Source organism: Anopheles bellator, chromosome 1 (assembly GCF_943735745.2).
Source record: "Anopheles bellator chromosome 1, idAnoBellAS_SP24_06.2, whole genome shotgun sequence".
Lineage (NCBI taxonomy): Eukaryota > Metazoa > Arthropoda > Insecta > Diptera > Culicidae > Anopheles > Anopheles bellator.
This window is the reverse complement of record NC_071285.1, coordinates 6,093,710-6,119,510: the sequence shown is the minus strand read 5'-3', so window position 1 is coordinate 6,119,510 and position 25,801 is coordinate 6,093,710. Positions and strand designations below refer to the sequence as shown.

At 54.2% G+C, this 25,801-nt stretch overlaps 9 protein-coding genes across 11 annotated transcripts; 4 read left to right on the top strand and 5 right to left on the bottom strand.

The window, feature by feature from the left end:
* Window positions 1–1,596: 1,596 nt before the first annotated feature.
* LOC131216589 (uncharacterized) lies at window positions 1,597–3,478 on the top strand. The gene is made up of 5 exons (XM_058211120.1): window positions 1,597–1,695; window positions 1,757–2,623; window positions 2,678–2,911; window positions 2,971–3,111; window positions 3,198–3,478. The coding sequence occupies exons 1-5, from the start codon at window positions 1,669–1,671 to the stop codon at window positions 3,399–3,401; spliced, it is 1,473 nt and encodes a 490-aa protein (XP_058067103.1). The 5' UTR covers window positions 1,597–1,668; the 3' UTR covers window positions 3,402–3,478.
* Window positions 3,479–4,057: 579 nt separating this feature from the next.
* LOC131206197 (phenoloxidase-activating factor 2-like) lies at window positions 4,058–6,506 on the bottom strand. The gene is made up of 4 exons (XM_058198646.1): window positions 6,238–6,506; window positions 5,224–5,558; window positions 4,982–5,147; window positions 4,058–4,913 (listed from the first exon to the last, which is right to left on the bottom strand). Exons 2-4 carry the CDS (start codon window positions 5,529–5,531, stop codon window positions 4,125–4,127), a joined length of 1,263 nt encoding a protein of 420 aa, XP_058054629.1. The 5' UTR covers window positions 5,532–5,558; window positions 6,238–6,506; the 3' UTR covers window positions 4,058–4,124.
* Window positions 6,507–7,312: 806 nt separating this feature from the next.
* Window positions 7,313–8,674, bottom strand: LOC131206200 (phenoloxidase-activating factor 2-like). Its single transcript, XM_058198649.1, has 3 exons — window positions 8,566–8,674; window positions 8,202–8,487; window positions 7,313–8,145 (listed from the first exon to the last, which is right to left on the bottom strand). Exons 1-3 carry the CDS (start codon window positions 8,635–8,637, stop codon window positions 7,382–7,384), a joined length of 1,122 nt encoding a protein of 373 aa, XP_058054632.1. The 5' UTR covers window positions 8,638–8,674; the 3' UTR covers window positions 7,313–7,381.
* Window positions 8,675–9,531: 857 nt separating this feature from the next.
* LOC131214965 (uncharacterized) lies at window positions 9,532–10,823 on the top strand. The gene is made up of 2 exons (XM_058209323.1): window positions 9,532–10,240; window positions 10,317–10,823. Exons 1-2 carry the CDS (start codon window positions 9,635–9,637, stop codon window positions 10,821–10,823), a joined length of 1,113 nt encoding a protein of 370 aa, XP_058065306.1. The 5' UTR covers window positions 9,532–9,634.
* Window positions 10,824–10,850: 27 nt separating this feature from the next.
* Window positions 10,851–12,842, bottom strand: LOC131206196 (phenoloxidase-activating factor 2). The gene is made up of 3 exons (XM_058198645.1): window positions 12,702–12,842; window positions 12,055–12,310; window positions 10,851–11,999 (listed from the first exon to the last, which is right to left on the bottom strand). Exons 2-3 carry the CDS (start codon window positions 12,283–12,285, stop codon window positions 10,947–10,949), a joined length of 1,284 nt encoding a protein of 427 aa, XP_058054628.1. The 5' UTR covers window positions 12,286–12,310; window positions 12,702–12,842; the 3' UTR covers window positions 10,851–10,946.
* A 1,184-nt stretch (window positions 12,843–14,026) lies between these two features.
* On the bottom strand, window positions 14,027–20,144 carry LOC131214946 (uncharacterized). Its single transcript, XM_058209299.1, has 6 exons — window positions 19,796–20,144; window positions 18,605–19,732; window positions 17,583–17,729; window positions 15,404–15,658; window positions 15,189–15,338; window positions 14,027–15,114 (listed from the first exon to the last, which is right to left on the bottom strand). Exons 1-6 carry the CDS (start codon window positions 19,886–19,888, stop codon window positions 14,128–14,130), a joined length of 2,760 nt encoding a protein of 919 aa, XP_058065282.1. The 5' UTR covers window positions 19,889–20,144; the 3' UTR covers window positions 14,027–14,127.
* Window positions 16,863–18,935, top strand: LOC131206195 (phenoloxidase-activating factor 2-like). The gene is made up of 2 exons (XM_058198644.1): window positions 16,863–17,027; window positions 17,098–18,935. The coding sequence occupies exons 1-2, from the start codon at window positions 16,926–16,928 to the stop codon at window positions 18,541–18,543; spliced, it is 1,548 nt and encodes a 515-aa protein (XP_058054627.1). The 5' UTR covers window positions 16,863–16,925; the 3' UTR covers window positions 18,544–18,935.
* LOC131206198 (inactive CLIP domain-containing serine protease A30-like) lies at window positions 18,945–21,991 on the top strand. Of its 2 annotated transcripts, none has more exons than XM_058198647.1 (3): window positions 18,945–20,108; window positions 20,558–21,283; window positions 21,361–21,991. In XM_058198647.1, the coding sequence occupies exons 2-3, from the start codon at window positions 20,708–20,710 to the stop codon at window positions 21,928–21,930; spliced, it is 1,146 nt and encodes a 381-aa protein (XP_058054630.1). In that variant the 5' UTR covers window positions 18,945–20,108; window positions 20,558–20,707; the 3' UTR covers window positions 21,931–21,991. The 2 variants fall into 2 exon arrangements, with proteins under 2 accessions (XP_058054630.1, XP_058054631.1); XM_058198648.1 differs by lacking the exon at window positions 18,945–20,108 and adding an exon at window positions 20,296–20,495.
* Window positions 21,992–25,222, bottom strand: LOC131206194 (phenoloxidase-activating factor 2-like). Of its 2 annotated transcripts, none has more exons than XM_058198642.1 (5): window positions 25,026–25,222; window positions 24,841–24,924; window positions 23,162–24,692; window positions 22,719–23,053; window positions 21,992–22,648 (listed from the first exon to the last, which is right to left on the bottom strand). In XM_058198642.1, exons 2-5 carry the CDS (start codon window positions 24,907–24,909, stop codon window positions 22,091–22,093), a joined length of 2,493 nt encoding a protein of 830 aa, XP_058054625.1. In that variant the 5' UTR covers window positions 24,910–24,924; window positions 25,026–25,222; the 3' UTR covers window positions 21,992–22,090. The 2 variants fall into 2 exon arrangements, with proteins under 2 accessions (XP_058054625.1, XP_058054626.1); XM_058198643.1 differs by having other exon boundaries at window positions 24,314–24,692.
* Window positions 25,223–25,801: the final 579 nt, after the last annotated feature.

Here is a 25,801-nt window from a genome sequence, read left to right as displayed (position 1 = left end):
GTTTCGCTCGTTATCAAATTACAGCAAATGGCGAATCAGTTGGAATACATTTAACGCAGCGCGAGAAGAGTCGAAACGTGCGTCCTGCCTGCGTAAATCTGCTCGTGCCAATTCCACTAACACGCCACACCGAGTGCCGTGGAAATTGCGTCGAAATAATAAATGAACTGTGTTCGATTACTTTAGAATAATCCGCCACAAACACGCGTGGGGAGGGTTTTGTAGATTGAGTTTAATTTTAATTCGATCCACCAAACGCATTATTGAGGACGGCGAAGACTCGAAGAATTGCCGTAGCCACACCTTGGCTCGGAGACGCCCCGAGACGACGATTATGCGCCATATTTCCTGAGAAAATGAGAAAATGTGCTTCGCCACATCCGCGCGGAAAGGGGATCGAATTTAATCGATGCGCTTGCCGAACTTGCCGGTTTGCAGTCCGCATGTTTTGGCCCACAAGAGTCACTTACGATGGCTATTGCAATTAACCTTCGGCGATGCATTTCTAACTCTGTTACGCTGGCCGGACACGGCGATTATTGCGACAGGTTTGCGACACTGTTAATGCTCATTTATGCGTTTCCTGACTTCCGTGTGAGATGGAAAAAATTTAATTACGGCAAGGGGCAACTCATAAGTGACGTCGAAATGTACTGCCGAGGGGAGTGCAGCGCCCCGCTCCTCCCCTCCCCCTTCGCTCAGTCCGGTTGTTTCTTTATTCGCGCGAAACAGAGATGCAAGAGTACCGTGAGCGATAGGAGCGCGAGCGAGTGAGTGAGATGGTGAGCTACCGTTTTTTTGTCGTATATTTTTGTGCCTCTCTTCTCAGCGCCGGATAGTGAGCAGCCCCAGGGGAGCCGCTGGTGACCGCTAATTATCGCCCTAGCCCCTTCCAGCAGCATCGCCAGACACCATCGGCTCCGTTAAAGTCCCGCGAGATTCAGCCCTTGTTCGAAGGGTTCAAAAATAGGAAGAATTAATCGCATAGAAACGCTGCCCCAATTGCACGTTCTCGCACGTTTGGCACACCATCGAAATACTCATCGCCTTGATCGAGGTGATAGATTCGTTTCTCACTCTCTCTCTCTCGCTCTCTCTCTCGCGAACACGCGAAAGGTGGGCGTGTGAGTGCGTGATGATGACTTTACGTGTTTATTTACGTGTTCCGGAATAATACTCGATGACTCGCTGTGCTTTTCGAGTAAAACGAGCATTAGCCGAACAGGGTTGATGAGTTCCCCGTTTGTCTTAAATATGTGCATTATTTGGATCGGAAATAATTTTCTTACTTACTTAGTTTTGCGGCTAGAAGGGTTTCGCCAGTTTTCGACAGAACCGGAAAACTAATAAAATGTTCACAGACGACACTGGAGTAATTCTGGTACTTGTATTGCAACAGATAACTTGAGTGGCTTTTTACTTGAACCACAACACTTAACTTTATCTCCTTCTGCTGCAGCGCCTAGCTGCACCTTCTTTCCGCTCCGAACGTCTTTCAATTTGCAGTTCCATCGTCAATGGGATAGAAGCGTTTTATCACTGAAGTAATGTTGTCTTTTCACATTCACTCTGATAGCTCGGTTTTCCATGCAGTTCGGAACTAGCCCCCATTGCCATCGGTCGTTTCAGTTTTAAACAATTCTACGCAGCAAACATTCGCGGGACAATATGAACTTAAATGATTTGCCCGATGAAGTAAGCGATTCACAGTAAAAAGTAAATGTAACTAATTAACATGTGGGTTTTTTTTCGGCAGGTTTTATGCACTATTTTCGACCATCTCGATCTATACGAGTTGAAGCTAGCTTCCTCCGTATGTCGGCGATGGTCGCACCTTACATTTTCGGGCCGAAGGATGGACCGTGTGTGGCTGGTGATTCGTCATTCCAATTGTGACTTTTTGTGCAACACAAAAAGAGAGTATCGCAACGTTCGTCTAACGAGGTTTTTTATGCGAACCGATCATCTTGAAAGTGCATTACCGTTACTGCTCACGTTAATGTTGCACGTTCGAATGTTGGATCTTCAATGTGATGTTACTACCGAGCAATCACGATTGATTCTGCTGGAAGCTCCAGAACTACAGCATTTGTCGATGCAGTTTGACTTGAGGCTAGTGCTAACTGGAAACTGCAAAATGAATGGACCGTTTCCGGTTTTACCGAAGCTAAAATCGCTGGTGTTAGTTGGGTCTCAATTTTACTTCTTCCCTAGCAAACTCAATACCCCCAATTTACAATGTCTAAACATGAGTTGCTCGACAGATCTGGAACTGGAAGCATGGAAATACTTCAGTGGACAGTTGAAGCTCGTTCGTGTGGATGTTTTGAATGGAGATTTTTTGCAGCCCCTTCTTAAGCTAACGTTCCCACTGCTAGAGGACTTGTCCGTGAAGTCAGTCTTTGATTCGGTCCAAGTGCTGATGAGTTCAAGCGTAGCTGATGGTTTTTTTCGAAGGCACCCCTTCCTTCGACGACTCTCTATCATCACTAGTCCGTTTATTCCGGTAGCATGGGTTGAATCTATTAGTCAGCACTGTCCTGAGCTGACGTATCTGAACCTTTTTCTAGAGAGTCCGAACGAAGGATTGTTGGAGTCGTTGGTGCATCTAAAAAAGTTTAAGGTAAGCAAATAAAAAGCAATAAAGAACATTTTGCTCAATATGTTATTTTTACAGCACCTTTCATTAGAAGGAGAAGTGTATAGAAAAATTCTTCGTGGAGTTATGACGTCGCTCGAAACAGTTAGATTGCGTATGAGTTATCCTGAAGTTCTACTCAAGAACCTTTTCGAAGTTGTGCCACAATTGAGCTGTTTGCAAATCACGTATCGCATATCTTGCGATGAATTACAGTTCATCTGCGAGAGGTTTTCTTGTCTTCGACGCTTAGAACTAGTCTTCGGTTATCAGGTAATTTGAAATGTGGATTGCAGCTGCAAATGCGCTGATTCAATATTTTCTTTTACCAGTTCCTGGAAGAACCAGTAGCCGACGATTTTGTGCGATTCGATAAATTGTTGCACTTACAGGAGCTTAAACTATCGGGCAAGATTAAAATTCGATCCATTCATCCCAACAACGTTCGGAGCTTGACATTGTACAGTCCTTCGGTAAGTGTGTATTGTATATCAGAGAGAGAGAGCAACCACGGGATGTTTAATCAAATAAATTTTTCCCAATTCTTTCATCGCCAAAGAGCATATTTACATATTCTACGGACATAACGAATGATGATCTTTACGAGATACCGGAAAAGTTCTCTTTGGTGAAGCGATTGATCCTCGAGAACTGCTCGGTGTCTTTGGATGCGGTCGAACGGCTACACAAATTGATGCCCTCGTGTAGAATCGACTATGAGGACGAACGCTTCTATCCCATTGACGATGTGACTGCGGACTGAAAGACGTTGCGGACCGGAAATAAGGTGCAACTTCGGAAGGAGATGAAATTTTGTGATTTGATTCAAATAAAAAGCCATCCACCTCATCCATTTCAATAAAAAATCCCGCTGCACGGCCTAACAAGACTTTGATGAGCACCTGGCTAAGACGGCTTCGTTAGTTTCGGACGCGTGCCAGTAGCGACAGGTATTGCAAGGATTCTGTGCAGTTCTAGCTTCGACACGAGATGTGATCCAAATAGTTTCCTCAGACTGTAGACTCAGTCAATCATCATCGAAGGGCCATCGACCTATACTTCTCCCAGGATACTCCGAGGCCAGGATCTGGCTAGACTTGAACTACGGTCCCAAAGGTCTCCACGCAAGAGTCGCGGTGCGTTGCGGAGGCAAGCTAGTCCGTCCCCTTGGCCCTCTTGGCTCGCATTTAAACAACTCTTTCAATTACAAAACTTTCGAATCATTTTGAAAGATTAAATCAAAATGATGAATCGCGCTACATTCCGATTAAAGAGCAACAAAATGGGAGAGAACGGGAAGCCGAAAGTCTGGGAAAGCTCGTTCGAAAGTTCGTCAAACGAAGGTGTATTGCGATTGCATACTTCTTAGGCGCACGTTTTGGGTACGTTCAAAATATGATCAATTCTGTTATTGGATTCAACGTTACTTCGTTTATTAGTCCCTCATGCTAGGGGGCGAGTAGGAAGGGTGGCCACACGCCTCTGTCTAGAACAGTCCCGACAAAGCGGATAGCGTTGCATCGTACACGTTCGTGTCGAAGCCCAGCGTTCGTACGATGTTGTCGATCCACGAGCGGAACAGGATAACGTTCGAGTACACCGCCGGGACGGCATCGTGGCAACCGATTCCCCACGCCACGGCACCCACCTGGGCGTAGCGGCTTTCGGAGGCCGCCCCGATCGGGCACACCAGCGGAGCTCCTCCATCGCCCTCGCACGTGTCCACGCCTCGTTCGCCGCCGGCACAGATGAACGTCTGATGCAGCCGGAACCGGGCGGTGAGACGCGTGGCCTGCAGTTGCCGCTCGCACGTGGACGACGTCACCAGCGGAAGCGGGACCTTTTTCATGATCACGCTGTACTTGCCCGCCTTCCCGAACTGCTGCTTGCCCCAGCCCGTGGCGAAGCAATCCGTACGGCGCGTGTCAAAGTTGGCCGGCGGAAGGCACACCACGTTGATGTGCTCGGTCAACTGGATCGGGCTTTCCAGTTCCACGATGGCTACGTCGTACGCCAAGCTGCGCGGGTTATACTCCGGGTGGCTGTTGACGCGCGTGATCGCCCGCTCCTGGTACGGGAGCCGTTCCTTCGTCGTCTGGGTGTCCCATTCACCTGCACGGACCTTTAGCTGACCCTGTCGGAAGCCCTGTACGCAGTGTGCCCCGGTCAGGACGAGGTTCGGGTGGAGCAGCGATCCACCGCAGCTGCTGCTGCCGTCCTGCGTTTTGACGATCGCCACCGTCCACGGAAACTCACCGAAGCCGGCCTCGTTGTTCTGAAGCAAAACAATACACGTAAGTTTATTGTGCTTTGGCCGAAAAGAACGCAGGCTTAGGTACTCACGAAGTTACCCGTCAACGCGAAATCGATGCCACCGATGTTGCGCAACCCACAACCTTTCGGCCGCCCGACCGGCGGAACCCCCGGAGTGTTGTTCATGGGCACCACCAGCGAATCGACTTCGCGGCAGCAAACATCCAGCACATCCTGGCAGCTTTCCGGGTTGTATCTGCGGAAGAGGTGAAGAGCACCAAACCGGATAAACGATCTTGCCCGGTGCTGTTTCCATCGCCTCCGGCACCTACTGGACATCGATCTCGTTGAATTTGTTCTGCTCGGCAAACTCGGGCTGGGGCCGGCAGGCAAAGTACGGCACGCAGGTGCACCGCTCACCCTGGGCCGTCAGCAGTGTCGTCGGGCGTTGCGTCGGTATGATCGCATCCAGCGGATCGCTCGTGGCCTGCGAACCAACGTTCTCCTCCTCACCGACACGGTTGGCAAAGTTCAGGATCGTATCGTTGTCGGCGAAGAGGATCCGATCGATCGGAACCTGCGCCGTGGCGAAGGTGCTGATCGCACCGAGAGTCACCAACACCGTCCAGGCGTAGATCATTTTTGAGCCGCGAGTGCTGTTGACCGTCTTTTGGGGAAGGCAAACAAAGGAGAAAAATAAATAGAATCAACATGAGGCAACATGGGCGCGTTCGGTTACGCAACGCAGGGAAACCCAGTGCTTGCGTCTCTATTGCATTGTCTCTGTGCGATGCGATTAGTTCGACTAACTGAGAATCCGAAATCTCCCTGACTTGTGTTTAGAGATCATCGATCATCGTTTTTCAGTCAAAACAATCGCCGATCGTGCTTCGCTGAGTGTTTTGCTCTTTCATTTACACCGTAGCACCGAACATAGGTTTAATTCTTATGTTTCGCCAATATTCGACTTGACCTTGCGATAAGACGCCGCCACCGAAACCTGTTCCATTTGCAACGCACCACTCCATCTTCCCACTGACTCCGTACAGACCCTCAATCCGGTTTCCCTGAAGGGAGCCACGATCGGCGATCTGATTCGGTTCTGGTTTATCAGAAGGTCACCGGCATCAACAGATCTCAAGGATGCTGCAGTTTTTGATGGATAGGAAAACAGTTTCGCGGTACACATCAGCCTTGGTTTCGATTTCGCTTGCACCATGCACCGGGGCCAATTGCCGGCGCGTTAGTCAATCCGTAGTTTGTTGCAAACGGCCGCCACTAAAACGAGCTGCCAAATGCTGGTGGTGACCCAACAAATGGCAAATGAAAATTGGGCCACTACTTACCCGAAAGAGGAAAATAACAAACGAACTGAACGCACGAACGCCAGTTGCTGCTCGATCAACTGTGAAGTCGAGACGACGGTGCGAGGTGAAACACTAGGCAACACGGCCACTGCTACGCACACACGCAAGCACAGGAAACGAATCCGACTGGCTGACTGGCTGGAGCGCCGGCACGCAACTAACTCCGCGATCCGCGATCGCGACGATCGCAGCGAAGGTGTTCCGATGGCGTTGAGTGGGGCGTTCGGCGCGGCGTTGTTTTGGTGGCTCTCTTTCGCGAAACAAGAGATGAACAACCGAATTCTCGCACACATGCACAGCAGCAGCGCAAGTAGGAAAAGGATTAACCGCTGTGAAGCACGTCGATAACTGGATTCGCCATGGTTGAGCACCCCGAGCTACAAACTTGATCTGCGACCGAACACGTTCCTCAAATGGCGGGGATTACCCACGAAATTGATGGCAAACCTGTCCCACAAGGCTCTCTGAAGAGTGAAGTAGAAGCGCACACTAACACTAACTGAGCTCGATCGAGTGATCGTGCGAGGAGATTAGGAGATTGGGAATTCTGTTTGTTTACAATTCGTCCGTTTCGTTCCGTCGCTTGTGTAGTGCGAGAGGTTTTACCGTTGTTGTCTGAGTATAACCCCAACGAAGGATTTACCCATAACATAAATGTACGAGTATGAACAAAATCTTCAGCGATCCGCACCAATTAATGATTTAATTTAAAATCCTTCCCGAGGTCAGACAGACTCAACTTTGAGTTGATCCCTTCTAAGCGCATTTCCAAACCACCAGGCCCCGAATGAGCCCGGTTCTGTGGACTTTTTCGGCGGCGGCCGAAATGTCCGTGACACATAAATTTTTTTTCTTCAAAAGATAAGCCGAAAGGCAGCAGACTTTTGGGTGGTGGGCTCTATCGATAACCTCGTGAGCAGGTCAAGGGGCAGGTTTTGGTTTGATTTGTGGAAAAGTAGAACTTGTTGTTTGCCCAAGGACCAGGCCCGAACGAATGATTAGGAAGGCTCCGGGTTGTGACATTAAAATCAAGGACAGAAATGGTTACTGTCAAGCTACCAGCTAGACTTCTGTGTATTTTCATCAGGATACGTGTTACGCTAATTTAAATAAGCCCCCACTGTTACGACCCTTCGTAGAACACGCGATTTACGGACAGCGACTTCAGGTTGCTCACGATCCAGTCCCGCACGGACGGAACGTCCACGTAAACGCCGGGAACCTTATCGCCGCACCCGATGCCCCAAGCGACGATACCCGCCTGATAGTAGCGCGTCGACGAACCGTGCATGGGACACACGAGGGCGGCTCCACCGTCACCGGAGCACACATCGGCCCCCTCCTTCCCGCCGGCGCACAGGAACGAACTGTGCAGGGTGTACTTGGCCCCGAGCCGGGTGGCTCGTAGCGCCTCCTGACACTTGCCCGACTGCACGATGGGCAGCGTTACGCGCTTCAGGATCTGCTGGTAAACCCCACCCTTGCCAAACTTGTCCTTGCCCCAGCCGCCGGTGATGCACTCGGTGGTCGCTGCCGGCCGAACTCCCGGCGGAGGCAGACAGATGGTCTGGACGTTTTCGGCCGGATAGAATGGTTTCGCCAGGACGAGCAGCGCCACGTCGAAATGATGGTGATGGTTGTACCGCTCGTGTATCAGCACGTTCTGCACGGCACTTTCCTGGGTCGGTAGCACCTCCGAGTCGCTTCGGGTGTCCCATTCTCCGGCGCGCACCAACAGGTTCGTGGCCGTCTTGTTCACGACGTTGTGGGCCACCGTGAGGGCCACGTTGGGGGCCAGCAGCGAGGCGACGCACACGTATATCTCCTTCCTGCCGAAATCGCCGATATCCGTCATCTCCATCACGAGCAGGGTCCACGGGAACTCGCCTGAAAGTGTACCAACGGTAAGGAAAGTGTCCCCATCAGCTGCACGTGTGACATACCATATTCCGCTTCATCCACAACACCACCGAGCCGGAAGCCAACACCGTCCGTGTTACGCTGACCACACGGTTGGAACTGTTCCTCCGTCGTCGTTCTAGGACCATTCGGCGGTGATGTTGACTGCTCCTCGATGTGATCGTCCGCACAGCACACATCCAGGTAGTGGGCACACTGGCCAACGACGGTCGATTCCTCCTGCCCGATCCGCAGATCCACTTCCGGTGGTGCATCGTTTTCGTCCTGGAGGCAGTTCTTGAGCGGCACACACTTACCACTGCAGGTGCTCTACCCGAAGCAAAGAAAAGACGTTCGTTGACTTTCCGCGGTCATGCTCCGATTGAGCCCCCCCACCCCACCGCATACCTGACCGAGGACGTCTCCCGCCAGCGTTCCGAGGATCACCAGGGGAATAAATCCCGCCACGAGTAGGTTCATGGTGCAGAGCCGACGGATCGCAAACCCGTTGCGATGGTGTTTCGCGAACGCGATGTAAGCTACTGGCGTCGCGTAGCTCGGCCGAGAGGGGGTAAACAAACAACGATCCGATCGGCTGCAGCAGAGTCCGATTACTATAACGATGACGGCGGCGACGATCACGGTTCGGGCTACGATCGGGTGTAGTCACTCAAACCGGTCTGCAACGTCGTAGCCATCTTGACACTGACCGGTCGACAGTAATTCCTGAACCGTGCTGGAGCGAATAAAACCCAATGTCTATGGCTTTCCGAGCAGAGAATTGGCAATCGCCTTAACAATCAACAGATGACTTAAAGATAATGCCGCTGAGCTGATCTACGGACGACCCACGAAACCTGACAGGGTTCGTGGCTGACCTACATGAAAATGGAAAGTCCAAAATGTGTCCAAAAGGGGCTGTGGAGACTCTTGGTGGATCATACCCGTTCCAGTGTCTATCACTGCCATTCGACATTAGGTCCAGCCAGCATCAACTAGAGATGCTCCATAATTATAACCCACGGTACGAACCCACTTGGGAATTGAGGAACGTTATAAAATCTTCCCACCTTGTAGGGCCTCGTCAAGGTTGGTTTGCTATCAATTACGTCGTGACGGGTAACTGTGTACTTAAAACATCGCTGAATGATGTAACATTTCCGTGGCCTCCACCAGCGGACCGATATGAGACTGGAGAAGATCGGCCCCCAACTAAGCTAAGTGGTGGCTCAACATTCAGTAACGTTTGAACGTTCCCCACGGCAGTGTCCACAGAAGTCAGCGAAGAAAGATGGCCGCTCTCACTCGATCGCTGCTGTTCGCGGCGCTGGCGATAGTTCTTCTCCGCTTGATCGTGTCGATCTCGGGAGCATGTGTCTGCGTCCCGGAAGAGCTTTGCCCGGTGCCTGAAGTGGATCTGCGGTTGGTTGACACCGACGACGACTGCCAACCGGGAGCAGTGTGCTGCGACGTATCCATGGAAACGTCACCCGTGGGGAACGTACCCAAGAGTCAGTCAATCTGCGCGACTGCGTGCGTATTGAACGAAGACCAGTGTTCGAGCGACTATCTGGACAACGAGTACGGCGAAGATCTGCTCGATGTGCGGCTAATGTCCGACGAGATCTGTCCCGCCGGCTACATCTGCTGTAAGTCCGTGGAGCCCTCGATCCAAGCAGTGTGCAATGGAACGTGCGTAGCGAGCGGCATGTGCACCATGTTTGAATCCTCTGGAACCGTCGGGTGTACCGGGGGCCAAGTGTGCTGTCGGATGAACCGAAACGTGTGGACAGGACTCATAAACGAGATCAATGCGATCGATCACCCGGGAAGCGGTGTGAAGCTGCCCGAGACCCGCTGTGGTGTCAACGGTTCCCCGCCCTGGTTCGTATCGGTTTGGGCACGGCTGGAAGTTCTGCAAGGCTTCTTCAGTCACCGGTTCCTCTGCGGTGGGGTACTGGTTTCGCCAAAAGCCGTGCTCACGTTGGCCAGCTGCGTGGGCCGTACGGCGTCCAGTGACCTTTACGTGATCCTCGACAGTAACTATGACCTTGTGAACCGGTTTTCGATTCGGGACGAGGATGTACGTAGCTTCGGGGGGGAGAGAGTGCAGACCAAGACCGTAAACCGTTGCCTTTCCAATCCATTGTTTTCAACAGACCCACACGATCGATAACGTGATCCACCACGAAGATTACGACCCAGCGACGGAAGCAGCGCCCAATAACGTCGCCCTGCTTCGACTGACGGCAGAAGTGTGGCCACAGGGTGGTGAAGAGTGTTTTGCAAGGTTCACCACCCAAGGTGATCCCCTGGGCGAATGTTACGTCTTCGGTTGGAACAAGGACGCTTACGCAGCGGGCTCCAAAAGCCCCGTCAGAAGCTACCCAACGAGGTTCAACGTGAATGGATGCGATCGTGGTACGGTTTGCTTCGAACCCGGAGCCAACTGTGAGGATCGTTCGATGCAGGGTTCAGCCGTCGTTTGTGGTGATCGCCGCCGGGGAGGGAAGCTACACGCGCTCCTCGTTAACAACTGCACCGGTTTGGCGGTGGACCATCTGTCGGCTTGGATTCGGCACCAGGAAAACCCCACCTTCGTGCAGATGCCTCAACCACCGGTTCCCTCACGTCAATACCTTCCGCTGTACGGGAAGGGAAAATAAATGGAAAACGCTTACGCTTATCTCGCTACCACAGTGGGACACCAGTTCGGTTCTGTCATCTGTGTTGGTCCCGACACATCTCGGACCGGACGGGGTGCAATTTTATTTCATCGATCGATCGTCTTAGGGCGCCGCGAACACGTAGTCACGGGCGGCCACGTTGTGGCTCTGGAGCTGCTTGTCGATCCAGTCCCGGAAGTAGGCCACATTGCCGTACACGCCGGGGATATTGTTCTCGCCGCAACCGATACCCCACGCCACGATGCCGGCCTGGTAGTAGTAGGTCGGTGAGCCCGGGATCGGGCAGACCAGCGGCGAGCCACCGTCCCCGCGGCACGTATCCTCTCCGGCGCGTCCCCCGGCACAGAGGAAGCTGTTGTGCAGGACGAACCGTCGGCCGAGGCGTGTCGTGCGCAGCGATTCCTGGCACTTGGCGTGCGGTACGACCGGCAGCTGGACCTTCTTCAGGATCACCTGATATTTGCCTTCCTTGCCGAAGATGTTCTTGCCCCAGCCGGACGCGAAACACTCGGTCGCGTCGAACTTGGCGTTCGGCGGCGGCAGACAGATCGGTTGCACGTTCTCGGCCAGCAGGAACGGTTCGGTCAGGATGAGCAGGGCCACATCGTTCGCCAGCGAAGCCTTGTTGAACGCTTCGTGCGTGATCATCTGGGCCACCCGGCGATCCTGGTGGGCGTGCAGTTCGCTGCGCGTTTGCGTGTCCCACTCGCCGGCCCGGATCAGCAGCTGCTCGCGCTGCTTGTTGAACACGCAGTGGGCCGCGGTCAGGACGACGTTCGGTGCGATCAGCGACGCTCCGCACTCGTACACGTTCAGATTCTTGTCGACCACCTGCTCCTCACGGAGCACCGCCACCATCCACGGGAACTCGCCGTACTCCGATTCGCCGCCCTTGTTGCCGGTGATGCGGAAGCCGAGCCCGTTCGCGTTCCGGAACCCACAGGAGGCGCGCCGTTGCTGGTCCGCCGGCGGTTGCGTCGACGGCGGCGGTTCCTCCACCACCGAGCGCTTCTCGCAGCAGGTTTGCATGTAGTGCGGGCACTCGCTCACCTGCGTCTGATCCTCGCCGACGCGAATATCGATGATGCCGGCCCCGTCCGTGACGATCTCGTTGTCACTGCACAGATAGTACAGGACACACTCGCCCGTGCAGGTCTGCAAATGCAAGGACGTTAGTTGGCCAGTTCAGAATGGGAGTCAGTTCACTTACATATTGATCGGCGGCGGCCGGTGCAGCCGGTGCAGCCGGTGCAACCGGTGCAACCGGTGCAGCCGGTGCCACCGGTCCACTCGTCGTCGTCTCGGGAAGGGTATTCTTATTCTCCGTCAAGTTGAATACCGAGTTGAAGAGATCGTCCAGATTGTCCTGGGCCAAGCCCACACCCAGCAGGGAGACGGCCAGCACGACGGCCACCAGTGGCATCGTCTTTTTTGTCCACATTTTTATGACCCACTAGCTTCGGAAACTGTGGAGGGGAAATAGAGAAGTTATGCTAATCAACGTTGGGCAGCAGCAGATGACCTCGGCCTGGCTTTCCAACAAACAAACACAGAAAAACCCAAACATATGAAGCTAAGCGAACGAGCCGCTGCTAAGTAATCAGCCAAACAGCGGCAAGGATTATAGTCGCTGTCGCTGCCACCACGGGCACCGATCCGAGCCGGGAATTCCTCTTAATTAGCGTCATACGGATGCTTATCGATGCAAAGCCATCCGCTTGTCGGGTTCACCGAAAAACTCGTTTGCAGCCCCGGAGATCGGAATACGGAAAACGGACACCACTCACACTTACAGCACGCAATGGCGAACGGCGCGGGGGACCACCGTCGCTACCCTTCGCCGGTCACCGGGCTTACCTTCGAAGCGACCACAATAACAACAACAACAACAACAGCAGTAGGAGGAAGCTGCTCCCGGGAAGCCGGTTTGGCCACGGAGCTTCACAGCTGAGGTGTGATCACCCGAAAACGCGTGCGACACCGTTCGCAGTCGAAACGCAATTGAGCCGAGCGCTGCGACGATCGTAACGATTTAAGGCATTCATTCTCTCGATCTCCCTTCGGGGGCTGCCAGAGATCCGGAGAGCGGATCGATCGCCACGGGTCTACTACTACTACTACTGTTGCTGCCAGCTCGGCCGTTACTCAGAACCGACTCTCTACTGTGGTGTCCGTGGAACTGCCCAAACCTGATCACCGATAAGCTGCCGGAGACGACCCGGTAGACGTGAGCGCGTCGCCACGATTTAGAAACCTTGCAGAAGCTTAACCCTCGATAACCTTGCGTCGACCTTAATTCACGAAATCGGCCACAATGTTTTCGGCCCACAATCCCCTTTCACAATCACTGGTGTGGCGCGCCAGTCCAAAGAGAAGCTGTTTTCCCCGGTGGCCACTGATAATAAGATCGATTGTTTAGAAAAACATTGTGCTCACTTTTTCCCCGTCAAGAAGATCGACCTATCGGGACAGCAGAAAACCCGAAACCCTCAAGTTGGGAAAGCCTAGCGATCGTACGATCCTCATGCAATAAAACCCGCAGAAGGCCGATCGCTCAAGCTGTGATTCCCCTGTGGTCTGAATTATTCCGTTTTTTAATTGGTCCTCAACGTTCGAACGATCGAAGAGCTATCGAATACAAGTCATTAATATGCGAAAACGGGAAAAATGAACCAAACGGGTGTCGATCGCTGGAATTTCCACGTCACTAACCTCCGCGGGGTTTGTATCTCTAGGTGCATGATTTTTACGATCTTCCGGTGGCCCTGAAGAGTCCTGCGGTCCGACACACAGACCGAACCGGTCCGGCACACAGAAAACCGGTTCGTTATTTGCTTTACTCAGCCGTCTTCACTTGCAACTTGCAAATGAGCCATTGAAAGCTTTCGTGGAAGATACGGAGGAGAGACATTGCAGGATGTTTGTCCGTTTCGCGTCTCATTCTTTTGTCTATAGTTCTATGAGAACACCATTAACACCTCGCTGGCGGATGCAAAGCCCGATCCTCACTTTGCCGGATTGTCGGTTTCTGACGCAGTCGAGATCGGAGTAAAATAAGATGGTCCCATCGGCCGTCTAGAAGATCGCGGTTCCGGGTAAACAGCAAGCACGGAAAATCGTCGAATAACATGCAAATGAGGGACGGAGCGCTTTCTCAAGATCAGAACGCCAGGACCTTTCCGTCAGTTTCGCGTGTCATTTTATTGCCTACAGTTCTGTGAGAATTGATAACATCTCCCGGGATGGGCCGGGTCGGATTGGGATGCGCCCCCCAGCGCGCTGACTAAAAAGTGTAGCTGGCGGTGCCAAAGTTGCGCTGGTTCATGTGCTGGTCGATCCATCCGCGGAACTTGGCCACATTGGCGTACACGCCCGGCTTTCCGTTCTCGCCGCACCCGATGCCCCACGCCACCAGTCCGCTCTGGTAGTAGTGGTGCTGCTGGTTCGGGATCGGGCACACTAGCGGGGAGCCACCGTCACCCTTGCACGTGTCCTTGCCGGGGATACCGCCCGCGCACATGAAGCTCTTGTGCAGGTTAAACTTGGCCCCGAGCCGGGTCGTGCGAAGGGCCGACTGGCACTGATCGTTCGGTACGACCGGAAGATCGATCTTCTTCAGAATCACCTGGTAGGAGCCGGCCTTCCCGAACACATCCTTGCCCCAGCCGGAAGCGAAGCACGTCTGGTGATCGAACGCCATGTCCTGCGGCGGCAGGCAGACCGGCTGGATGGCCTCGTTCGTCTTGAACGGTGAGTCGAGGAACAGCAGCGCCACGTCATTGTACAGGCCGCCCTTGTAGAACTCCGGGTGGACGATCACCTCCACCACCGAGCGGTCCTGGTGCGGGTAGATCTCGTTCTTCGTCTGCGTGTCCCATTCGCCGGCGCGGACCTTCAGCTCCGACGGTTGCTTGTTCTGGACGCAGTGAGCCCCGGTCAGGACGACCTGCTCGTGAATCAGGGAACCGCCGCACTGGTACACGTTCTCGCGCAGCTGCCCCAACACTTCCTCCGACTTCAGGATCGCCATCATCCACGGGAACTCACCGTACTCCGCTTCGTTGTCCTTCGAGCCGGTGATCCGGAACCCGATACCGTCCACGTTACGCAAACCACAGTGTAGTTCCCGGGGCACCGGTCCACCAGATCCGTCCGTCGGAGGTCCTACGGGAGGCCCGACTGGGGGTCGGCCACCATCACTGCCGCCTCCACCACCGATTCCACCACCGCCTCCACCCCCGCCGATACCCTCACCACCCGGTGGCTGGATCTGTCGGCGGGATTCAAGCAGTTCAATTGGCGTTAACACCCGGGACACTTCGCACTTCCTGTTCTGCTACTTACAATGTCATCCTCGTAGCAGCACTGCAGCAGATAGTCCACGCACGGGTTGTCGTCCGAGAAGCGAATATCGATGAGCCCTTCGCCCGAGGTGCTGGCGTTCGAGCAGAGGAACTTCTGAATGCACACCGCCTCACCACCGCACGGTCCACCCTGGAGTAAGGAAAAGCACGTCAGCGCGTCGTGGACGGCCATCTTCCACCGATCGCACCGCTTACCTTCTGGCCTACCGGCGGTACCGGTGGCGGTGGTGGAGGGGCCGGAGTTGCCGGCGGAGCCCCCTTTCCCGGTGGGGCCGTCGTAAACACATTGTTGATCAGATCGTCCAAACTGAGCTCGTCCGCCGCTGCCGGGGTGAAGCCGAGCAGTATAGAAACCCCCAGCAGCGTCACTGCCAATGTCACCGTCCGCGGAGTACGCATTCCGAGCACGAACTGGTCAAGCGGTTGAAGCGAGAATGAGGTCCGCTCGGGGCGTGTTGGTATGTTTTAACTTCACACGGGCTGCTAACGGGGCCGAATCTCGCGCGGCGAATGGGTTCCGGACTTTTTTTTTCGCCAAACTAGTATTCGTGCCTGAGAGAGAGAGAGAGAATCCGGTACCACCACAGCCGAGCCGCCGCAGACTGATAAGCTCGATCGAGGCACGCACACCTCCGAGCCGCAAGTGCTAACAATAAACAAACAAAAAGCGACGGCCAGATGGGAGCGGTGACAGCAGCAACGTGAGGGCAGCAGTCCGAAACCGGCACCGGCCGTAACGAATTTGATGGCCGGAACGCGCAAATCGGCCTGAAAACCGGTTCCGACGGACGGAGCGGGCTCCGAAAACCTGCTGTTTACCATTGACCTCTACGTTTTATGATTCGCGCGGCTGCAGTTGGCGATGTGCGATCAGTCTACGATCGTCCATGGGGTGAGGTCCAAGAAGAATTTGAAAAAAACAAACGTGTGACAATACAGTCTGACCCCCCGGTGGTGATCATATTCTACGAAGGCAAAGTAAAGGCCCTGGCCCTCGTTTGCTCATCCAGTTGATCGATCGAACCGCGGCGCGCGGCAAACAGGTTTTGATGAGGATTGTGGAAAAGCCACCACAACGAAACCCCCCGTGATCAACCGGTTTGACCACTGGTTGGCGGTGCGATCATTTGATATCCGGCATATTGTCGGCCGTCCGCCCTGCAATTGGCTATGCACCGGCTTCCGAACGATCGGTTCCGATCGGACAGTGACACGGGGAGGGATCTACACTTACAGCTACAATTGGTGACCGCAAATGGAAAGTAGTCCCGAAATCCCCACGAACAGGGATGAAGTAGGGCTATCAGTTGGGACGCACAGGAGTCATCGAGGGTCAGATTCGTTAACTCCGGACCGAAGCACCACGGTAGCAAGCGATCACCCCAAATGCGGTTCTTAAATCGATCAAAAATAAGTGGGGCTCCCCGAACGAATATTCTCAGTTTTCTCAAGCATTGCCTCCGAGGATCGTTGTCGGATCAAGAGCACCAGATCGCCGTTACGGTGGTTTTGATTGCTTTGATTGCGCGCATTTCATATTCACCGTCAGTGGGATTCCCGTTTTTTTCTCGAGATACTTAAAACATTCTCCGGAGGGCCGGAGTCACGACCACGCCGGTCCCGCTATCAGTGTGCGGTTATCAACAACCGTGTCCGGTAGCTGACCATCGCCCAGGAGACGTGCGAAACTAATAATGTCAGTTAAGCTTGTACCACAATGCACGGCAGATGCGTTGGCCGTGTCCTGTGCGCGGTACTGTTCGTGATCTGGGCCGGGACTTCCGCACAGCAAACCACTACCGGTGGCACTGGCGTTCAGGTATATTGGAGAAGGAGCCGAAGGACACAACCAAGGCTGGGTGGTATATGTTATTTTGCATCTCCATTAGAGCTGCACGACAATCAACGGGTACGCTGGCCAGTGCCTTCCCCAGTCGGAATGCGATGAAGAAGCACGGATAGATCTTCGCACTTCCGATACCTGTTCCAAGGGTTACCACTGTTGCGCGACGAACACCCTTCCTGGGGGACCAGCGAAACCTCCTGCCACCCGGATACTGGAGTGTGATGGAGGACGGGGATACTGTGTTCTCAAGAGCGAGTGTCAGGTTCGCGTTTTCCGGTTGCGTACCAACGCTTGCGCAACGTATAAAGAGGTGTGCTGCCCGAAGGAGTCCACCACTGTTGAGCAGGTCGGAGGAATGACGAACGGCATATTGCCAGCAGCAACGCCAACACCGTCCGTCACCACATGGAAACCGTCGGAAGAGATCGCTTCGACTCCAGACCCCGAACTTCCAACCACGGTAATGGGCGATCTGGATGAGATCATCGATCAGCACGGCAACGGAACGGAAAGTGAAGAACACGCTACCGAACCATTACTAACGTCCGGTGGAACCATGCCACCATCGTCGTCGCCACCGGAATCCCCATCAACAATGGCCGCATCACCTTCGCCCGATGCTGGAAGCAACAGTACGCTGGTGCTTAAACCGACCGTATCCAGCGCGCTGTTCAGCTACACAGAGTGTGGGCAACGGACCGCCAATGGTATCGCTGAGCGATCGTTGAACGTCCTGGACCGCACCGAGTACGGAGAGATTCCGTGGATGGCGGCCCTTTTTGCAATGCCTCAAAAGCGCTACTGCTGCAACGGTGCCCTCATCAGCGAGCGGGCCGTGCTGACGACTGCGTACTGCCTTGTCCTTTGCGATCGTGCCAAGGATCAATTGCGAGTTCGACTTGGCGAGTGGGATCTGAACGCAAGTGTCGAGCCTCTGGCTCCGGTGGACTACGGAGTGCAGCGGGTTCACAAACACGCCGGCTTTCAGTTTACCTCGATGATCAACAACATAGCCGTACTGGAGTTAACCGACCACGTCACCTACGGTCCTACCGTTCAACCCGTGTGCTTGCCATTGCCGGAATATTCGGTGCGTAGTACGGAAAACATCCTGGTCACCGGATGGGGTGCTACGGTGCAACCGGTGGAGGCCCAATCCACGGGATCGAACATCCTCAAGACGGTCCTATTGCATTCCATCGATCGGACCATCTGTCAGAAGGATCTACGAAAGCGCCATCAGCCTGGTAACTTCCGACTCGACGAAAGTTTCGTTTGCGCCAGTACGCAGCTGGACGAGCGGCCCTGTAGCGGTGATGCAGGAGCACCGGCTGTGATCGAAGTGCCCCGTTCCGACGATCGCTACTACATTCACGGTTTGGTTTCGTGGGGCCACGGATGCTACCAGAACGTTACCGTACACACTGTCCTCACGGGCGTCGCTCACTTCCGGAAGTGGATTGCTAAAACGCTGAAAAAAATTAATTAACCACCGCGAGGATGAGAATAAAACCACAGAGTTCCTGTTCAAGCGCGTGGCTTTATTAATCTCCGAACTCCTCCGTCCGTTGATAGGTGTAGCTCCACGGGCTGAGATGCTCGCTTCGTATCACCTCATCGATCCACGCTCGATTGTACGCCACATTGGTCATCACGGCCGGTGCGTTCGGGTGGTTGCAGTCGAAGCCCCACGAGATGAGCCCCACCAGATAGTACCGCTCGCTGCCCCGTTCGATCTCCGCCATGTACGGCGATCCGTTGTCCCCGTTGCACGGTAACATCTCCGGCGGTGTACCCTCGGCACACCGAAAGCTTGGGTGCAGCGTGAACTTTGGCCCCACCAGCTTGCGCAGCTTCCGCTGGCAGGACTCGTGGTCTAAGGACGCCAGTTGAGCCTTCTTCAGAATGGTCTGGGGCTGCTTTTGGACAAACTTGGGTACGTCACCCCAGCCAACACCGGTGACGTCCCTAGCGTCCGGCCACTGCTCGCTAGTTGGCGGCGGTAGACACACCGCGCCGACCGTGTGATTGAACTCCACCGTATCGGTCAGAATGACGATGGCGATGTCGTTGATCTTGCTCGTCGCCCTGTACTGGGGGTGGATGTGCACTGTCTGGGCATCGCTGTCCACGTGCGGTATCGGTTCGCGGGACGTGCTCATGTCCCACTCACCCAGCCGGACCACCAGCTGGGCAGGGTTGTTGCGGTACTTGTAAAGACAGGTGCTCGTCGTGAGGACCGCCGCTCCATCAAGCAATGCTCCACCGCACAGATACTGGAGCGAGGATCCGTTCACTCGGCGAAAGATGGCCACCACCCACGGATACTCGCCGTACTCGGTCTCACTAAATTCATCGTTCTGGATTCGAAATACAACACCCCGTGGATTCCGCTGCCCACAATCCTGCGGGACGTACGGTGGCACTATCACACCGGGACGGTTCCCTTTTTCACGGTCACTTCCACCCGTGGGGGGCAGCGGCTCCTGCGTCAGAGGGACCGTCGTCGTTTCCGGCTCATCGTCATCCGGTTCACTGCAGCACTTCATGAGGTAATCATTGCAGTCATCGAAGAATCGCACATCGATGATGTTTTCACCGTAAGCACCGAGGACTCCTTTGATGCACTGATACTGATAGACGCAGATGCCTGGCTTGGAGTCACTCGTGGTGCAGTTCTGTCAAAGAGAACCGTTTGATTAGGCCAACCGGCACCCCGTGTGGTGTAGTTTCGAACTCACCTGGTAGTCCTCCGCAGCTAGGGCAAAGGTGCACAGCATGAAGACCGCGCAGAAAACGTAGCAACCCAGCCTTTGCTGCCGCCATTTCTCCATTCTTGCCGAGCCGCAGCACTTCCTTCTCACAAGACGTGCCTGTAACGAATGGTTTAACCACTACTGACTGCACGCTGGATGAATCTAGAAGGCAACGCAGTGATAAGTGTTTCAGACACTCGTTCGGTCTTCTCGGTGGTCACCAGAGCCTGATGGAGCGAACAACAACGGAAGGAAAATTTCGACGAATATTGTACGGTTTTACTACCGCCGAGTACTTGTAAGTAGGCTGGATAATTGAATCGGTTGGGAATTTGTGCGGAAAAGATCGTTTCGTCCCATGTTCCGCTTACACCGAACGCCTAGTGAATCCTTGATAAGCGTGCTAATCTTTCGACCCGCGGAAATCCCCAGCGATAAGCGGTGATTCCCGAGGCGAGGATTACTATTGGCACACAGTGTTTTTGCCAAAGTATTGATTACGAGGCGAACGCGTACCGAAGTTCCAAAGTGCCATGCTTTTGTTGCCCTGTTTTGGGGGATGTTTTAAATTATTACAATAAAATAAATTAAAATAGATTCAAACATCAAACGTTCAAACGTTCAGTTTACCCAACGACCCGCCAACCGGTTCGGGGACATTGATCGTCACTAGTACTCTCATGAGGTGCGGCTTCTTGATAAGCGTTAGTTCGCCATATTGGCGTTTAATCGATGTTCATTTTACAGTTTCGTGTCCGCGAGCTTGGATGCAAAGCAGCGGCTAAGGAGGCCACGATTACCGCTTATCACACTCTACGAAAACGTCAACGGCTACACAGCAGGCACCGCGCCAGTGACACCACGCAAAACATAGTTCCTACAACGCAACGGACCCCAATGAACGAGCGGAAGGAAGTTCGCCCCAGGCGCTGGTTAGCGGTGCTGCTCCTGTCCATCGTCTTCGCTGGAGTTGTGCTAGCGAACGAGGACATCCTGGCCGGGTTCACGAGGTGTAACAGCAACGCTGGGATTTGTATGACAATCGAACAGTGCCCAAACGGCCAGGCAAACGTCGATGGAGAAGATATTCTGGTGCCGCGACTAAGCGGCGATGACTTCGATGAGTGCAACCAATACGGAAGGGTTTGCTGTCCCATTCCGACCGACTCCGTCACAGAGACGCCGGTGTGCGGGGACGAAGATTGGAGCCAACAGTGCGGCGAAAAGGCTGACGTGGAAGAAAGTATGGGCCTGGTGGAGACCAACCGTTGGGAGTTCCCGTGGAGTGTGGCCGTATTCAGTATCATCGAGATCGGTAACAGACGCATGAATCAGTTCCTTTGCGGTGGCTCAGTGATCGAAGATGGTATCGTTGTGACAACGGCCAAGTGTGTGCGCAATGAGAAAAACTCCACGTTAAGGGTGCAGTTCGGAAAGTGGGATTTGACCGATAGGACAGAGCAGTGCGTCCAGGTACGGTTCGTAGGTGTGGCCACTACAGTCGGCATTTAATAGTACTGTGAAAAATTGTCTCTCTCTCTCCTCATCAGGAACTAAGCGTGGAAGAAATAGTCTTTCACCCGAAGTACGTACCTTCCAGCCGGCAGCACAATATCGCTCTGCTTTTCTTGGACGACAACGCGCGGCTGGGTCGGTGGGTGAATCGGGTTTGCTTGCCCGAGCCACAGCAAAACGTGGGCAGCACCGAAACGTGCTACATTGTCGGCTGGAATGCTATTCCCAAACCGTCAAACCCGCTCTTCAAGCTCCGGGTGGAATTCCAGAGCCGCCAGGTCTGCGAGTCGTCCATCAGGCGGTACGCATCGCTCAGTCATTTCAATCTGCTGGAGGAGAACACCTGTACCGCTTATTTGGACGAAATGGAGAAGCATCCGTGCGCGCGGGCGGAAGGATCGGGGCTGATATGTGAGTCGCCCGATCGGAGCGGCCAGTTCTTCTTGGTAGGGATCGCTTCGTATGCCCTGCGTGTATGTCAAAACGTAACCGAAATAAACGTGTTTGTGAGCGTCAAGCACTACAAACGGTGGATCGACAAGCACATGAAAGAGCACTCGCGTCACCCTTCCTTCTACCATCCGGATCCGGTGGTGAGGCACTAAGGTGATAATTGAACGAAGCAACGGACTTGCGGACTAAATACAAAAAAAAAACAACTTAACAGCTATAAAGAAACCATTTTCTTCGTTTTATTTCGCCCGATAAGGCTATCGATCATTTCGGCGATCCTAGAGCGGTCGTTACCACTGCACAGAAGCCCGATCATGCATACAGGAAAGAACTGTGGGAAACGTTCCTCTGCGTTAGATGCTGATCGATCCACCCGCGGAACAGCGGTACGTTGACGTACACGCCGGGGATGCCATCCTCGCCGCAGCCGATGCCCCAGGCAACCATGCCGGCTTGGTAGTAGTGATTAACCGTGCCCGGGATCGGGCAGACCAGTGGCGACCCACCGTCACCTTTGCACGTATCGCGTCCCTTTTCGCCACCGGCACACATGAAGCTTCCGTGCAGCTTAAACCGATGACCCAGGCGAGTGGTGCGAAGCGCTTCTTGGCACTTTGGACGGGGCATGACCGGTAGCTCGATCTTCTTCAGGATCACCTGGTACGTGCCCTGCTTGCCAAATACATCCTTGCCCCAGCCCGACGCGAAGCAGCGAGACGCATCGAAGTTGAAGTCCGCCGGAGGCAGACAGATGGTGTTCACCGTTTCCATCAGCTGGGCCGGCTGATCGAGGAACACGAGTGCTACGTCGTTGAAGAGACCGCCCTTGTAGAATTCGGGATGCGATACGATCTCGACAACATTGCGATCCTAGAACGGCGCAAAAGGGAGAAAAATTAGGTCAGCGCCACTCCAACCCGAATTCCGTAGTTCGGCATACCTGGTAGTCGAACATCTCGTTCTTGGTTTGCGTGTCCCACTCGCCGAGCCGTATCCTAACGTCCTCCGGTTTCTTGCCCTGCAGACAGTGCGCTGCCGTCAGGACGACGGAAGGATGAATCAGGGAACCGCCGCACTGATACACGTTGATGACCTGATCCAGGGCCTTCTCTTGCTTCAGAATAGCGACCATCCACGGGAACTCACCGTACTCCGATTCGCCGTCTTTGTCGCCCGTGATGCGGAAGCCAACGCCGTCGGCATTGCGCAGGCCACATTTTTGCGGCACAAGATTCGGATCCAGCGGGTTGTGGGTTGTACCCTGGCCATGTCGATCTGGGTAAAGTCCATGGAAACATAGTTAGCAAAGGAGTTCGAAGGGAAATACGATACATGCAACGGTTATAGGTTAGTTAGCGCCGGAAGATTAGTGCTTTAAGCTACCTGGTTTAGTAACACCACCACCGTATTGTCCCCCATGTCCACCAGGAGGCGACCCCCCTGCTCCTTGGTTTGTTCCATGACCGGAAGGATCTCCTGGTTTTCCAGCCCCGCCTTTTACAGGCTGAGAACCTGCTCCTCCAACACTTGGGCCAGACCCACTTCCGACGGGTTGAGAGCCACCTCCAACAGGTTGCGTGCCACTTCCTCCGCTAGCTAAAACAGGTCCTGATCCAGGAACATTGCGATCAGCGGATGGGGGACTGGATCCACCAACGACTGGTTTGGAACCACTTCCTCCAGCGCCAGGTTGAGGACCAGGCCCACCAGCGCCTTGGCCTCCAACACCGGAACTAGGACCAGATCCACCACCAGCTGGTTGCGTGCCAGTACCTCCGACACCAGGTCCACCAACACCTTGGCCAGTTCCACCAGCGCCGGGTTGTGCGCCACTTCCACCAACACCGGAAGTAGGTCCAGGCCCAGGCAGTTTCTGATCTCCTGGTTTACCTACACCGCCACCAGCTGGTTGCGTGCCAGTTCCTCCAACGCCAGCTTGAGAACCAGGTCCACCAGCACCTTGACCAACAACACCGGAACTAGGTCCAGGCCCAGGAAGTTTCTGATCTCCTGGTTTACCTGCACCACTACCAGCTGGTTGTGTGACAGCTCCTCCAGCGCCAGGTTGCGAGCCAGATCCACTAGCACCTTGCCCAGGTCCATATCCACTACCGGTGGGTGACCCACTTCCTCCAACACCAGGTTTACCGACACCACTGTCCACTGGCTGAGTGCCAGCACCTCCAGCACCTGAACCACCTGGTGCCAGATTAGTGCCCGAACCAACCGGTTTTTGATTCGGTCCACTGCCGCCCGATGCAATCTGATTCAGTCCTGTGCCAGTGACCAGAGGACCACCTCCGTGAACTGTCGGTGGCTTTCCAACGTCGTGGGTAAGATCTGCAGATGCTGGTTTACCGCCTGCCGCCGGCAATAAATCCGCCCCAACCATGTCCACCTGCTCATCGTGTGGTGATCCGGGCCTTTGACAAGCATTATTTCCCTTGCAGCATCCGTGAGCTTGACCGTGACCATGATGACTACCGCCACCCGTACATTCACCACCACCCGTTCCGCCCGGAGGCTTTAAATTACCCGTGCCAAGGTCTGCGGTGTTCGGAGGAAGACCACCAGGGACAGTACTCTGGCCAGTGGTACCCGGGACACCGGGGCCTGTTGCCGTTGGATGTGGTGCAGGGCCCGAATTCGGTCCCGTGGCAAGCCCGGTGAGGCCAGTCGTTCCAGTGGTTGGTAAAACCGGTTTATCGATCGTCGGAGAAGTCTGCGGCTCGACGACCCGGTCGTCATCCTCGTCATCTGGAATCGGGCAACACTTCAAGAGGTAGTCTTCACATTCGTTTTCCGGATTGAAGCGAATGTCGATTATGTTGGTGCCATCCACGTTCAAAATTCCATCCGGGCAGAGGTGCAGTTTGACGCACTCTCCCTTGCCCCCTTTGTCGGTTGTGCATGGCTGTGTTAGCAGGACACCAGTGGCAGCGGCCGTGCCGGAAAAGGAACCGAAATAAGAAGAAATGTTTTGTTACACCATGGCGAGGGCAGAGGTGTTGATAAGACGCTCCCCACAATCGGATCGCCGAGCGGCCGAATTTCCTACTCACAATCACGTCCTCCGCCGCATGACTCAAGGTCAGGCACAGGCCCACGAGTACGCCTACTCGGAGGAGCATCGCTTCTCCACGACTCTGCTCGGAAATACGAAAACGGTAACAGTCTTAAAATAGTGGATTATTCTAAAACGACGTTCCGCGATCTTATCGTTCAAACGTCACCAATGTACACTTACATTGAAAAGGTTTCACGTAAAACTGGCTCCCTGAGGATCTCACGTTCGCGTGTCAGAATCGATGCTAATCTACCACACTCTGGGCTCCGGTGTAACTGAACGCAAACCGGTGCGGTTTTGATAGTGCCTGATAACCAGAACAGCCCTACTGCACACTCCGGTTGATCCCCGGTCGCAGGAGCAGACCGATGCGTCGAACGTTTCGCAACGAACTGAATCTTCAGTGCGTCGGATCGGTGGCGAGTAAGCGAGCGATCGTCGATCGCGCCGGGGTTGGACAATCACCAAGACGATCACTAGTAGCGACAGGCGCCGACCGAGTTGAGGATCGCACGCATACAGCGCGGATTACGCGGATTGTCCGAAGGTGTCGCGCACGGTGGTGGCCGTTGGCGGAATTGTTTAATTTCCACTTTTCGACGCGATCATGTTTACTTCTCCAATCAAATGTGTCGGAAATTTCGACCCGAGACACAGCGCTGATCCAGCTGATCGCTTGCCCTCGCTCACCGTGGTTCATCTCGGAGTGCGGACAGGAACAGGATCGCCGTATACTTCGAGACACGCACACGGTGACCGAAAGAATGCGCTGTTGACAACTTTTCTACGCGCCACGTTTTGTAAACCACCTAGCCAGATATTGAACCTACAGAAACGAGTTTTGTTTTGGGGTTTCTACTGGCCGAGATGAAGCGCATCATTTCGGAAGGCATACCTTCCGCGGATAATATCCTCGCTACCGTGTGTCCGGCTGCAAGGCCGATTTTCTAGAAAAT